Source organism: Rhineura floridana, chromosome 8 (assembly GCF_030035675.1).
Source record: "Rhineura floridana isolate rRhiFlo1 chromosome 8, rRhiFlo1.hap2, whole genome shotgun sequence".
NCBI classification, from domain to species: Eukaryota; Metazoa; Chordata; class Lepidosauria; order Squamata; family Rhineuridae; genus Rhineura; species Rhineura floridana.
In genome coordinates, this window is record NC_084487.1 from 24,080,450 (window position 1) to 24,093,773 (window position 13,324).

General features: G+C 43.4%; 1 protein-coding gene across 1 annotated transcript in view; it reads right to left on the bottom strand.

The window, feature by feature from the left end:
* Positions 1-13,324, bottom strand: part of CACNA1C (calcium voltage-gated channel subunit alpha1 C) — a 722,305-nt gene that overhangs the window by 141,133 nt on the left and 567,848 nt on the right. The window contains exons 16-19 of the mRNA XM_061638625.1: positions 9,332-9,452; positions 6,033-6,147; positions 4,906-5,026; positions 4,717-4,786 (exon numbers count right to left, since the gene is read on the bottom strand). Of these exons, the coding sequence (XP_061494609.1) occupies positions 4,717-4,786; positions 4,906-5,026; positions 6,033-6,147; positions 9,332-9,452 (427 nt within the window). The remainder of the gene's footprint in view (positions 1-4,716; positions 4,787-4,905; positions 5,027-6,032; positions 6,148-9,331; positions 9,453-13,324) is intronic.

The window sequence follows — 13,324 nt, forward strand, 5'->3', positions numbered from 1 at the left end:
TGAAGCAGATAATAAAAAATAGATCCCAATGAAAATCAACCCCAAAGGCTTTCCAGTCACCTCTAAAAGCTGATAAAGAGCAAACCTCACTGGGAAGGTAATTCCACAATTGTGGGAAGACCTGTCCCTAGTAGCTACCCACAATTTTCATCTTCATCAGTGGCAAGTCAGTGACCAGGGCCTTTGAAGCAGATTTTAACACTCAGGTCTGTTTTACAGTACACAAACAAGGTACACATACTGGACCACGGCAAGCAAGCGGAGCAAGCAACTCCCTGCCCTGTTGCCAAGCTGTGAATATCAACTGCCATTACAGTAGGTGGAGAAACACCTTCCTGGGCCTAATTTAGATGGGGAAATCTATCCAAAAGTTAGAGACTTGTAACAGAGCAAGATAGCCATAGTCAAAGACCATCTGGTTATCTATTTGTAAGGATTCCCACTGACCACACAAACCCAAGTAAGGACCCTAGAGAGCCAGATTCCTTCATCCATGACTCCAAAAGGGCAGATTAATGTGATTACTCCATCTGGTTGGGCATCTCCATCTGGTTGGGCATCTCCATCTGGTTGGGCATGCTGACAAATATGTTTGAAGAGGAGAATTGGCCTTGGACCAGCAGATACAATAGCAATGCAAACAGATTTCAGAGATTTGGTGAGTATGAGGGATTTCTAGAAGATGGGCTGATAGTATCTGGAGAAGAATTTTTGGCAATAAGAAATTAAACCTTGAGCTAAAAAAGGCTTTGAAACAGCTGATGCAAGATGAGAAGTAATGATGTCCAGAGCTGCCTGGATGTAGCAAAGGGCTGCCTTAACAAGACCACTTGTGAGCAAACAGTGTACAAGAAGAGGTCTAAAGTCAGATGCTGTTCCAGATGGACAGGATGAGAAAACATTGTTCACATTTGCAGTTCCACAGGTTTGATTTGTGAAAAAGGAGCCCATCATGGTCAATGATCACAGAGAAGCTGATAAGCAGACAGGAATAAATACACAGGATTGGAAGAATTGCATGCAAATGTACAGGGCGACCCCCCAGATGTTGCTCCTCAGAAGACAATACCTTAGAGCCAAACTAGACATTACATGGAGTTCTGTGTTAATCTCCTTCATTTATTTTTTGTAACCAAAAGCAGCCTTAGTGTTTAACCTTTTCCCCTCCAGTCATTTTCCAGCTCTAAATCACCCATTACCGTTTTTTCCATCAGTGAAGCTAAAGCATAGGGGATTGATTTTGAGCTGGAAATGAATAGAGGAGTCAAGGTTAGAGTGCATCTTCCTTCCCAGCTGTTCTCCAGACTTCCACCCTAATTTTGGTAACAGTAAAACAAAAAGCAAATGGTGTGCAGAGGGAATTAACTCAGAACTCCATATAACATCTAGTTTGGACTTAGGCAGATATTTACATGCATGGCAGACTCAGAAGATGTTTGGTAACCACTAACTCTCTATAGATCTTTTAATGGGTGAATTCTTGACATGCAAAGATGTACAAGGTGGATCACTCTTATTCTTCTTTCTTAGCCTAACCCCGCTGACCTCTACTGCAGACAGTGGTTTCTCCAAGGCCACTAAAGTTCATGGTTGAGTAGGAATTTGTTTCCATGTCAAACTCTGTCCACTAAACCATACTGATTCAGGATTGTTTCACATAACCATCTGGGTGCATGGTGGCTCCTGTACACAGTGACTGAATTAATCCACTGGCACACCAACATTTGACTTTCAGAAGACATTGGGTAACACTAAAATGGCACTTTCAAAAAATGTGAGTAAGTGATATGAGGCAAATGCATAACCAGCTCACCACAAACTGGGAGTCATGATGTATAAGTCAATTCAAATGATCTTCCCACAAACTCAATGGTCATGTGAGTAGACCTCGCAGTTGCCAAATTTCTTAAAACAAAACGAAAACAGCAGGCATATGGCATCTCACACTGGTACACTTTAATAAAGAGAGGGGAGATATGGGTCTACATCTAAACTTTGAAAAACAGAATACCTGAGAATTCTAGTTTCATCTGGGGAAAAAAGTTATATGAGAAAACCTGGTGAAATCTCTGAAGCCAGAGGATGCTCAAGAGGGCTTCCTGTGGCTAAGCTGTAGGGTTTTAACACTTTGAATAGCTCTTCCCGCCCTCTGCTAACAGAAACATAAAGAATTATTCAGAGTACGCAAATATATGCAGATCTGCTTAATTTTCAGCTTGTTCAGGCAGCGGAACTTGATTTCAGTGATTGCACACAACTGTAGTGCGGACTGTAGACAGCTATGGCCATATATTTTATTTATTTATTTATTTATTTATTTGTTAGATTTTTATACCGCCCCACTAGCATAGCTCTCTGGGCGGTGTACAGCAAAAAATACAAATATATACAATAAGAACCCATAATATAATACAGCAAGGACACATATAAAAGAATGAAAGATCTAAAATCAGTTACAGCAAATTTTTAAAAACTAAATTAAAATTAAAGTTAGATTAAAATGCCTTAGAAAAGAGGAAAGTTTTAACCTGGCGCCGGAAAGATAACAATGTCGGCGCCAGGCGCACCTCATCAGGAAGACTATTTCACAGTTCGGGGACCACCACTGAGAAGGCCCTAGTTCTTGTTACCACCCTCCGACCTTCCCTCTGAGTCGGAACTCGGAGGAGGGCCTTCGATGTAGAATGTAGTGTACGGGCAGGTTCATATCGGGAGAGGCGTTCCAGCAGGTATATATACCATATTGTTGTGAGTTTGGGGGTTGAAATGAATAATTTCTATGAGTCCCCTTCAAGCCTCCAATTTGGAATCCTGATGAGTTTCTTTTGTTAAGCTAATAGAATGGCCAGGTTTGTTAATGGGACTATCAGGTGCCCAGCAACTGGTGAATGGACCAGGAAGACCCTTTTGTCATTGAAACTCTTCAGGAGAGCCTTCCCCCCTCCCCGGGGCCTAGGAGACGCTTGTGTTTTCAGTGTGTTTGAAAAAGGCTGGAACCGGAGGCAGGGAGAGAGACCGGCTCTCCACCATGGCTTTAGGATGGCTCCTGCAACCCTGAAGGAAAAGCTGGATATTGGACTGCTGATGCCTTGAGCCCCTCCAGCCTAAGCTCAGGTTGGAATGTGTGCAAATAAATAAACCATATTTCATAAAGACACCACAGTCTCTGCTGACCTTCTTCCCAAGGAAACCAAACCCAGGGCGAGCGTAGGGACCCCTGGAAATCTCACCGCTTGGAGATTGGGGTGGCGCGCAACAATATAATTAGTATATAATATGGACCAGGGATAGCCTGACCTTTGTCTACCAGTTGTCTACCAACTGGCTACCAGTTGTCTACCGAGCCCAATTCAAGGTGTTGGTGTTAACCTTTAAAGCCCTATACGGTTTCGGTCCAGTTTATCTAAAGGAGCACCTCCAGCATCACCAAATATGCCGCCTGACGAGATCAGCCTCACAAGACCTTCTCTCAGTCCCACCAGTGAAAACAGCTAGGCTGGTGTGGACCAGAGAGAGGGCATTCTTGATTGTGGCCCCCACCCTCTGGAACTCTCTCCCATATGACTTTCGGCATGCCCCCTCCCTGGTAGGTTTTCGCCAAGGATTAAAAACGTAGCTGTTTCAGCGGGCATACAGGATTCCTAGGAAATTTTAGTTTTATAACGTACAGATGTGGGTGGGCTGATTAACTGAAGACTGATGTTATAATTGTTATAATTGTATTTATATGTGGTATCTTATTTTAATCTATGTACGCCGCCTAGAGTGGCCGTTCATTCGGCCAGATAGGCGGCCTAAAAATAAAATTTTATTATTATTATTATTATTTGTAGTTCATGCATTGGTAACCTTGAGGTTGGATTACTGCAATGTGCTCTTTGTGGGGCTGCCCTTAGCCCTGGTTCGGAAGCTCCAGCTGGTGCCAAATGCGACGGCTAGACAACTGATGGGAGCACATGGCCGACAACATGTGATACCACTCCTAAAACAACTGCACTGGCTGCCCATCCGCTACTGAGACAAGTTCAATGTCCTTGTATTAATTTACAAAGTCCTGAACAACTTAAGCCCAGAACATCTTAGGGACCACCAGTACCCTTATACCCCAGCTCGATCACCAAGACCATCTGCAGGAGCGGCTCTGATCATCCCCCGAGTTAGCGAGGCTCATTTAACATTGACACAAAATCAAGCCTTCAGTGTCATTGGCCCAGTTCTCTGGAATGCTCTGCCAATAGAGATTCAGCAGGGGCCTTCTGTTGTAACTTTCAAACACCTGCTGAAAACCTTTCTGTTCTGCCAGGCTTATGCAGGCAATTAAGAAGATGCCTTTTGCAACAGTTAACCTTTGTTTTTATTGTATTTCTAATGTTTTTATCATAGAGTTTGTTTGTTTGTCTGTTTGTTTTAGCTTGTTGTAAACCACTTTGATGTTTTTAACAAAATAGCGGTATACTAATATATTTATAAATAAATGAAAAATAATGCTGTATAATAGAATATGTTAATATCAAGTTATGTGCTAGTGCTCTGCCAAGCAATACTTTCAGTACAGCTAAAAAAAATTGCATCTTGTCAAGTACAGAATCAGCTGATGACCTTTTATTAGGTGATATGGATCTCTCTGTGATCCAGTTGGAGTCTCCTTAGGTGTTTGAGCCTCAGCTTCTTGTGTTAGTGAGGGGGGGAAATTATGTGAGCAAAGCAGCGAATTACCTGGTGTCTCTGTAGTAGGATAGGGATTCTTTTCTTCATTTTCATTAGGCTGATATTCATCTACATTGCTCTGGCAAAAAGAGGAGAAAAACATAATAGAGCATGCTTTAGTCATCCATTCCGTTACTGATTCATTCATTCATAAATATGGTCAGCTCAGAGCAAGATGGGAGGTAGCAAGCAGCAGACCTTGTTAGAAGGCGGAGACTCTCCATCAGCAGTAATCGATTTCAGTTCAATTTTCTCCTCCTTTGTCTCCCCCTCCACAGCTGGCTTAGCAGGTTCCTGTTTCTTTTCAGGACTAGCAGTCCTAATAATTTAGCAGAGATGAGAAATGCAAATGGTCATAAAATATAGAATGATATTTTTTATTACAGACTCCCACCCCCACCCCAAGTAGCGCATAGTCCAACATATCAACGAACCCTTGGTACAGTTTTCAGACCAGCACGAGTGTTCCCTTATCTTCTTAAAACTCTACTCTCCCTAATCCCTTCAAATTGCAATGAATCCAATCTGTTCCATTTTCATGACAGCAGATTTGGTATTGTGAGAAGCCAGGAATGCCTTCTCAAAGGTAGAGACTATTAATGCATAAAAAGGGATGGCTTTGAGGCTCCACCTAGACCATCAATTAAGCCATTTCATTTCTGTTAAGCTGAGCCAGCAGCAGGCTTAAGCTATATAACAGAGTATTTCAAAACTGCAATGGCTTGCATCCTAAGACAATTTAAGGAAGTTCATGGAAGAAAAGTTTCCCATCATCTCCTCCCTTCTGCAGCCATCATGCCCCATCCCACATTGTTCAGGAGGGCCCCCAATTTTCCAGAGAGGCTTTTCAGAGGATAGGGGGGAAGAAACCACCTTTGTTCAATATATATGTAATATAGGGATGCTTTTCTGTCTGATGGAAGTTTCAGTAGAATTTGAAATCTTGCACATTCTTAACAGATGCCTGCCTAATAACATATAACCACCAAATCCATTTTGAGACACACATGCACAGAGAACATTAATTTGAAGTACTGAGTGCACTGTTTCAGCCCTCCTGATCTTCACAGTCCAGCTACAGGAAGTGCTTGTCCCTAGTGAGCCCACGTGGTTTACTAAGACCAAAGCAGGCTCTGCCATTCAAATGGTTGGTTTCTTGGGATGAACACAGAATAATCCAAGGGAAAGACAATCTACTTTTGATCCTGCCTCTGGGTTATAAAACCAAACAGGTGGATATAAAATCTGCTGATTGGATATGCCTTTACTCTCAAGAACCGACCTGGGGACATTATTTTGTACCAAACTAGAAACAAAGGGTTTACCTAGCTAGTTTTTTTCTTTCTTTTTCCTCTTCCTCCTCTTTTTGAGCAGATGTCAGGCTCTCAGCATCAGCAAGGTTGTCCACAGCAATGGCCAAAAAGACATTCAGCAAGATGTCTGCATATTTCATTAAAGAAAACAGGTACTGAATAGTATGGGGAGAGGAGTGGGGAGCAATGTTCTTGGTGTGGGACTTAGCACAAGGCAATTTGGGTTAAGCATAACCAAGCAAGCACCTTTCCTGATCTGAGCAGCACCTACCCACTGAGATCTGCTGGGGAAGCCCTCCTTAAAGTCTTCTAATTTTCAAATATGAAATCTGCTAAAGGGGTACATCAGGCCTTGGCCAAGCATTATGGAACACTTCCCCTATGGAAGCCTACCAAAATGTTCCCTTTCAACAGCCTTCTCCCACAGAAGAGGACAAGTTCATGGAAGCTTAGCCATTTTTCACTTGGAGCTTTTCTGACATCCTTTCATGCAGCCACAAAAGAGAGTTCATAGCAAATATGGGAAGATTTAAGAGGCCCGTATAGTCCATGAACCATCTAAATCTGGCCCAGCTTGTTGGGGAAGGAAGAGAAGGCCTTGAAAACAGACCCAGACCCAGATGTGCCCATCCTGGTAGACTACCTTTTTTACATGCTGCTCAAGAGCACCTTGCATTAGTGGTGTTCTTTTCACAGACTTCCTCTTTGCAAACTGTTTCTTTTTGGTCATGCCCACACCAGTTTAGGTATTTGTCCTGTCACTGAGCAATTTGATGAACTTCCCAACTGTATGCCGTTTCTTCTGGAATGTTACATGGGGCACATGCCAATTTCAGTAGTGTATCAGTAAGCTCTGACAGAACATTCCATGTGGACCGGGCTGACATCTCTCTGTGCCCAGAAAATGCTGACACAGTATTACCATCCTGTAAGTGCATGGAACGCTGGAAAAGCGCATGATTTCCCAAGCCTAAGGCAGGTAGATATTTAATTACATGTGCCATATTACATGCTTCTATCTGAAGATGATCATTATGCATTAGTCCACATATGGTGTTATTTTGGTGCTTTTCTGTAGTGCATGATCATTGTACAAAGTTGAGAGCTATGCTGCCACATTAGTATTATATTAATTAATATCAGAAATACATAGAAGGCTGTAATTCCCAATATTATGTCCTATAGTGTAAAGATTAATTTTCTTGTCCAGGAAATTTCCCTTTTAAAAAAGCCACTTTTGTAACAAAAACTTTGTGCAAACGTCACTTTTCAGTATCTGTATCCAGAATATTACAGTAAGTCTGGCCTCAATTGTCCATGCTCTGGTGACTTCCTGTCTGAACTACTGTAAGGTGTTGTATGTGGGGCTACCTTGGAAGACAGTTCAGAGGCTGCAGCTAATGCAGAATGTGGCTGCTAGGCTGGTAAGTGGAACTGTGTGTCATCGGCTTCAAAAGCACTGTACTGGCTGCTAGTGAGCTACTGGGCCCAATTCAAGGTTTTGGTACTAGCATCTAAACCCCTAAATGGCTAGGACCCAAGTACCTAAAAGAAGACCTTCCCTACGGTCGGTAGGTGAGGCCTTGTTGGTGCTGCTGTCACCGAGGGCTGCCTGATTGGCTGTGACCTTTGAGAGGGCCTTTTCAGTGGTGGCTCCTCGTTTGTGGAATGCCTCCCCAGTGAGGTGCATCTGTCTCTGTCACTATTGACTTTTAGGAGGAATTTAAAAACATTTTGTTTATTCAGGCACTGGATGGCTAAAAGGGACTGTTCCTGGCAACCTGGAGATCATGGATGAAATAATATTTATAATGGTAACTGTGTTTTAGAATGTTTTTAACTGCTTTTAGTATGCTTTTCTTTTTGTTGTTGTTAAATTGTTTTGTTGATGCATTTGCTGCTCCTTAGAGAAGAAGAGTGGGATATAAATTAAATTAATAACAACAGCAGCAACAACAATCGTCAATAAGCATACTCAATAAAACAATAACAGAATGGTTCTGTTTTATTCCACACCTACAATTTCTTAATGGTTTTTAGTTATTTTAGTTATATTTTTATGATTATTTATTACCTGCCGTTCACCCAAAGGTCCCTGGGCAGGTTACAACAATTCTAAAGTACAACATTAAAAACCATTTTAAAACCACCTAAAATCCCCAAATAGTGTGGCTCCTAAAAGCACATGTCTCAGGTGTCAAAGGCCAGGGTAAAGAGGCGTGTCTTCAGCATTCATCTAAAACTGTATAGCAAAGTTGCCAGATGTACCTCAGCAAGGAGAGAGTTCCACAACTTAAAGAATGCCACAGAGAATGCCTTCTCCTGGGCCACCACCCCCTGAACTTCAGAGGGTGGCAGAACTACCAAGCAGGCCCCCTCTGCTGATCTCAACACCCAAAAGGGTCTGTAGGGAAAGAGGTGATCTTTCAGATACTTGGAACCTAAGTCATTTAGGGCTTGAGCACCTTAAATTGCACCTGGAAACAAACTGGCAACCAATGCAGCTGTTTTAAAACAAGAGTTATATGAGATCTAAAGGGAACCCCAGCCAGTAATCTGGGTGCTGCATTTTGGATCAGCTGAACTTTCTGAGTTGTCTTAGGGTAGCCCCACATACAGCACATTGCAATAATGCAATCTGAAAGTTACCAGAGCATGGCGTCCTGTGGCCAAGGCATCACTGTCCACTTATAGTAAGTGGTAGGATCTTACTAGTTCATTGCCAGCTTCAGATTTTGAATTATTAAGATCCTGCAAGATGGCCCCAGTGGGGCCATCTCTTCATTGCCACCACTGCTGTGGGTTGCTCCTGCTTGTCCTCCTTACAACTACATCTCTTCACCTCTTCTCCTCAATACCTTTCATCTGAAAAAGTGTTCTGGCCTATGAAAGCTTATGCAACAACAAATGTATTGGTCTTTAAAGGTGACTTCATCATTGTCTCTGCTTACACACCCATATCACCTCTCCCTTTCGACTTGGGCAAGAATTGAACCCAGGCTGAATCCAATACTGCCCAGTTTCTAAGCCCTAGAAGGAGAGGGCTGGCAAGCGAGCAGGTGGTGGCTATTGCTCTTCTGCCTTGCCATTGTTGCTTGCCCACCAAGTCAGGAAGCAGGAAAAGTTAGGTGGTGGTGGTGAGCAAGAGCATCAGGAGCCAGGAAACTCTAGTTAGCAGCAGTCATTGCTCAGTCATGACCTCAGCATGTGCCTAACCATATCAACCTCTAATGCTGCCCCTGTTAGTAACGCTCTCAACAAAACAATCCAGCCCAGTTGCCAAAGAAAATGAAGAAAGTAGCAAAGGATACAGTTTCCACAGATGAAGAGGATGATAAAGTAAATACAGACCAACATTCCTGGAAAAGAGGGGCCGCCATAAGCCATGATCCCATCATACATCACCGAATTCCAGTCCTCCCCAGTCAGGATCTGAATGACACATTCCCACCAATAGGGGGACACAACGTTAGACAGCATGCAGAAAACCTGCAAAAAAGTCTGTTACAAGAAAGAACACCCTGTTCTGTCTTGAAGAAGCCCTCCTTAGCAGGTGCTACAATCTCCCTTCTTAGGCTGGGTTTTGGAGGGGGATGTGCCTTGGCGTTTGCCATGCACTACTGGATAGGAATGTGCATCCTTATCCTTCCTCTCAAGCCACTAATTCTGCACAATAGCTTGTCTTTGCACATTAACTGACCTTAAGAATGTCTTGTAGTCTCTCTGATGACACTTTGTGACATAGATATCACACACTAGGGACTCATTTTAAATTTGATTGGGGCCACAGCTGAAAGGTTCATTTAATGTTAATGTTTGACATGCTATTTTAGTCACCTGTGAAGGAGCGCAGGCTAGAGCAGCACCTTAACTGAAAATGAAGTACCTGGGCTATTTCCTGGGGCAATCTAAAAGGTGATGGGGAGGAGAAGTAGGAAAATGCTGCAGTCTGAATAATCATAATGTAGGTGTTTGGGGCACCCCCCACTGAGACATGTGACATTCAAACAGCAATTTCTGCATCACCCGTAAAAATGCCCTAATCCTGGTGGATAGATGTAACAATCTGAAAAGCAAAAACCCTTAGAGAATTTGTGTCCCACAACAAAGAGACAGATCTGACAGTGATTTGTAAGCTATGTTCTAGTGTGGCTGTTAATCAGCTAGCTGAACAGGAAGGGTGTAGGCAGTACAGTAACAGTGAAATTTTGTTTGGTTTGCATTTTAAAGTGAAACTGCCTACTTCACACTTCTTGAATTAATATGCAAACCAAAACACAGTTATCCTTCAAAATTTGCACTTCTCTGAATTTTCGAAGCAATTCTCCAATCAAATAATGTGTACAATATATATCTATTCATGAAAATAGCATGCAAAATGCAGATTAGAGAAGATTACTTGCAAATATGCGTATATCAGAGAAAACTGCATATAAAATGTGTCTACAAGGAGAAATTTCTTTTTATATAATATTTTTCTAACCATCACGCTACCTGTGAACTTTTATGTGCAAGCAAGTGCCTGTGCAGAAGCATTCATAAGTAGTGTGATGAGGCGAGGTGGGGCGGCAATGGTGGCAGTGTGGGAGGTGCCCGGTGATGGCGGTAGCTGCAGTAGCGACATGTGAAACGTCCTGTGGTAACAGCATATAAATCACCCGGTGGCAGTGGCAGCGCACGGGTGAGCGAGCAAGCCAGAGAGGTGGTTGTGCTGGCTGGGCCTGGCCCTAGGTGGGTGGGTGGAAGGGAGAGCCAAGAGGGGAAGAGGGAGGCAGGGTGACCCATGGGGGAAGGGAGAGGGCTAATGACCTGTGGGGAGGAGGGAGGGGGCTGGTGACCCATGGGGGGAGAGAGAGGGCAGCACTGGTGACCTGTGGGGGAGGGAAGGGAAGTGCTGGCAATCCATGGGGGGTGAGGGGGCTCTGGTGACCCGTGGGGTGGGGCGCACTCATGACCCATGTACAAGAGGAGGGAGGGGGAGTGCTGGTGATCCATGTGGGGGTGAGGGTGAGTGGTGGTGACCTGTGGGAGGGAGTACTGGCAATAGTAGGCAATGTTGGCTAGTGAAGCAAGCATGGGCAGAGCCCCTAGTGCACTAAAATGCTGATGAATTTTCACAAGGGCTTAAAAATCACAAACTGACATGGAAATATGAATTGTACTTAAGACTGTAAAGATGAGAAACTGAGGGAAACTGAGATTGACAGATTCATTAATTCCTGTGCCTTGGCTTTTATACCTCATTGTAACCAAGCCTAAGTACATGCAAGTGAAATAGGTACATATTCTTCTTTCATTAACCTCTGCCTTCATTTCACTCCCCTTCCTCTCTTGTCTCCCCTGTATTAATTTTTAGCTTGTAAGGGCCACAAGACAGGAAACTTTGTTCTTATATTTTGTGAAGTGCTAAATAACTACATAATAATACAAACCCACAACTTCCCAGCTGAGTATGTCTTTGGATTTGATGTCAGTTTAAAGTTGGGGGGGGGTTTGGGGGGGGAGTAAAATATCTACTTTCTTCTCTGTGGTTTTGTTTCTGGGCACTAGAGCGGGCATCAAATCAGCAGGTGTCCTAGGTGGAATGGCGCACATAACAGAAGTGTTTTCATTTGAAGATTAGGCTAGTTTAAGGTACCTGATGCAGCTAGCAGCAAGTAGAGATGCTAGGGCAGGGAGTTGGCACTGGCAGACATATGTATGGAATCATCAACAAGAAGTTTGAATGAAGGTTAGTGTGGACCCATTACTTCTGTCAACTTTCTTTGACCATCTCAGTTCCCTCCTGCAGTTTACTACTTTATACACTTTGCATCACATCTTCAACATGGTTGATCATCTGGGTTAGTGTTGGAAACTTCCTTTTCGTGGACCCATCCACCCCCAAGCAAAATCCTTCACAGTCACTTGTTGAAGCTGCATCTTCTTCTGATTATTTTTTGGGGGAGGGGGATGTTGAGACTAAGAAAGGGAACTCTTGCTCTGTCCTGTGCCCCATTGCCCTTCCTGCCAGTTAGACTCTGCCTCTTCTCTGAGCAAGTGGGGCCAGTTGTGCCTGCACTGGTGTGTTCTAAGGCTGTGTAATGGATAGTGTAATGCCCTGGAATTTCTCCCTCCTCAGCTGTTTCCTGAAATGAGAGCAGATGCCATATCAATCCCAAATGATCCCAGACTATGCTGTGCCACTTTCTCCCACTACTGGTGCTGCCAGCTCAGGAGGAGGCAGGGGAGAGAGAAACAACCTGCTGCTGCTGCTGCTGTGTTTCACCCCTCCTGCCTGCAACAGTGAGGTTATGTGAGCTTGGTTAGGAGGAGAACTCAAGTGGGCAGGACTGCTGGTGCCAACTCCTCTGCCACTGCCACTACTAGCCTGGGGCCAGGGCACCACATGGTTTGCCAACATCATAGGCACATGATCACACACAGTGTTTCTTGCTTAAAGAGTGTGATCATAAATTAAAATAGGCAGAGATTAAGCAGTTAACTTTGGCAGAGTCAGAGAGACGCACACACACACAACTGGGGGCTGAAGTGTATGAGAGAAGCAGGCTGAGTGGGAAAAATTGCTCAATTGATTTTAAAAAAAGATACACACAAAGTCCCAGACCTAGAGGGGGATGGGATAAAACTCTACTAAAAATCAAAATACAGCAACAATAAAGCAGAATGAAATCACACACAAATTTGTTATTTGTTGTTATTTGCCTTCAGGTTGATTACGACTTATGGCGACCCTATGAATCAGCGACCAATAGCATCTGTCATGAACCACCCTGTTCAGATCTTGTATGTTCAGGTCTGTGGCTTCCTTTATGGAATCAATCCATCTATTGTTTGGTCTTCCTCTTTTTCTATTCCCTTTTGGTTTTCCCAGCATTATTGTCTTTTCTACCTAATCATGTCATCTCATTATGTGTCCAAAGTATGATAACCTCAGTTTCATCATTTTAGCTTCTAGTGATAGTTCTGGTTTAATTTGTTCTGACACCCAATTATGTGTCTTTTTCGCAGACCATGGTACCGCAAAGCTTATTATGTGCCTTCAAGTCAATTTTGACTTATGGAGATCCTATGAATCAGTGACCTCCAATAGCATTTGTTATAAACCACCCTGTTCAGATCCTAAAACTTAAAGGGAGGATGGAACAGGCATAACATTGTACTATAATAACACTTTGCACAAACTCGAAGCTGACAAAAAAAAAATTCACTAAGATCCTCCATGGCGCAGAGTGGTAAGCGGTGGTAACGCAGCCGAAGCTCTGCTCACAGCCGGAGTTTGATTCCAACGAAAGGAGGAAGTC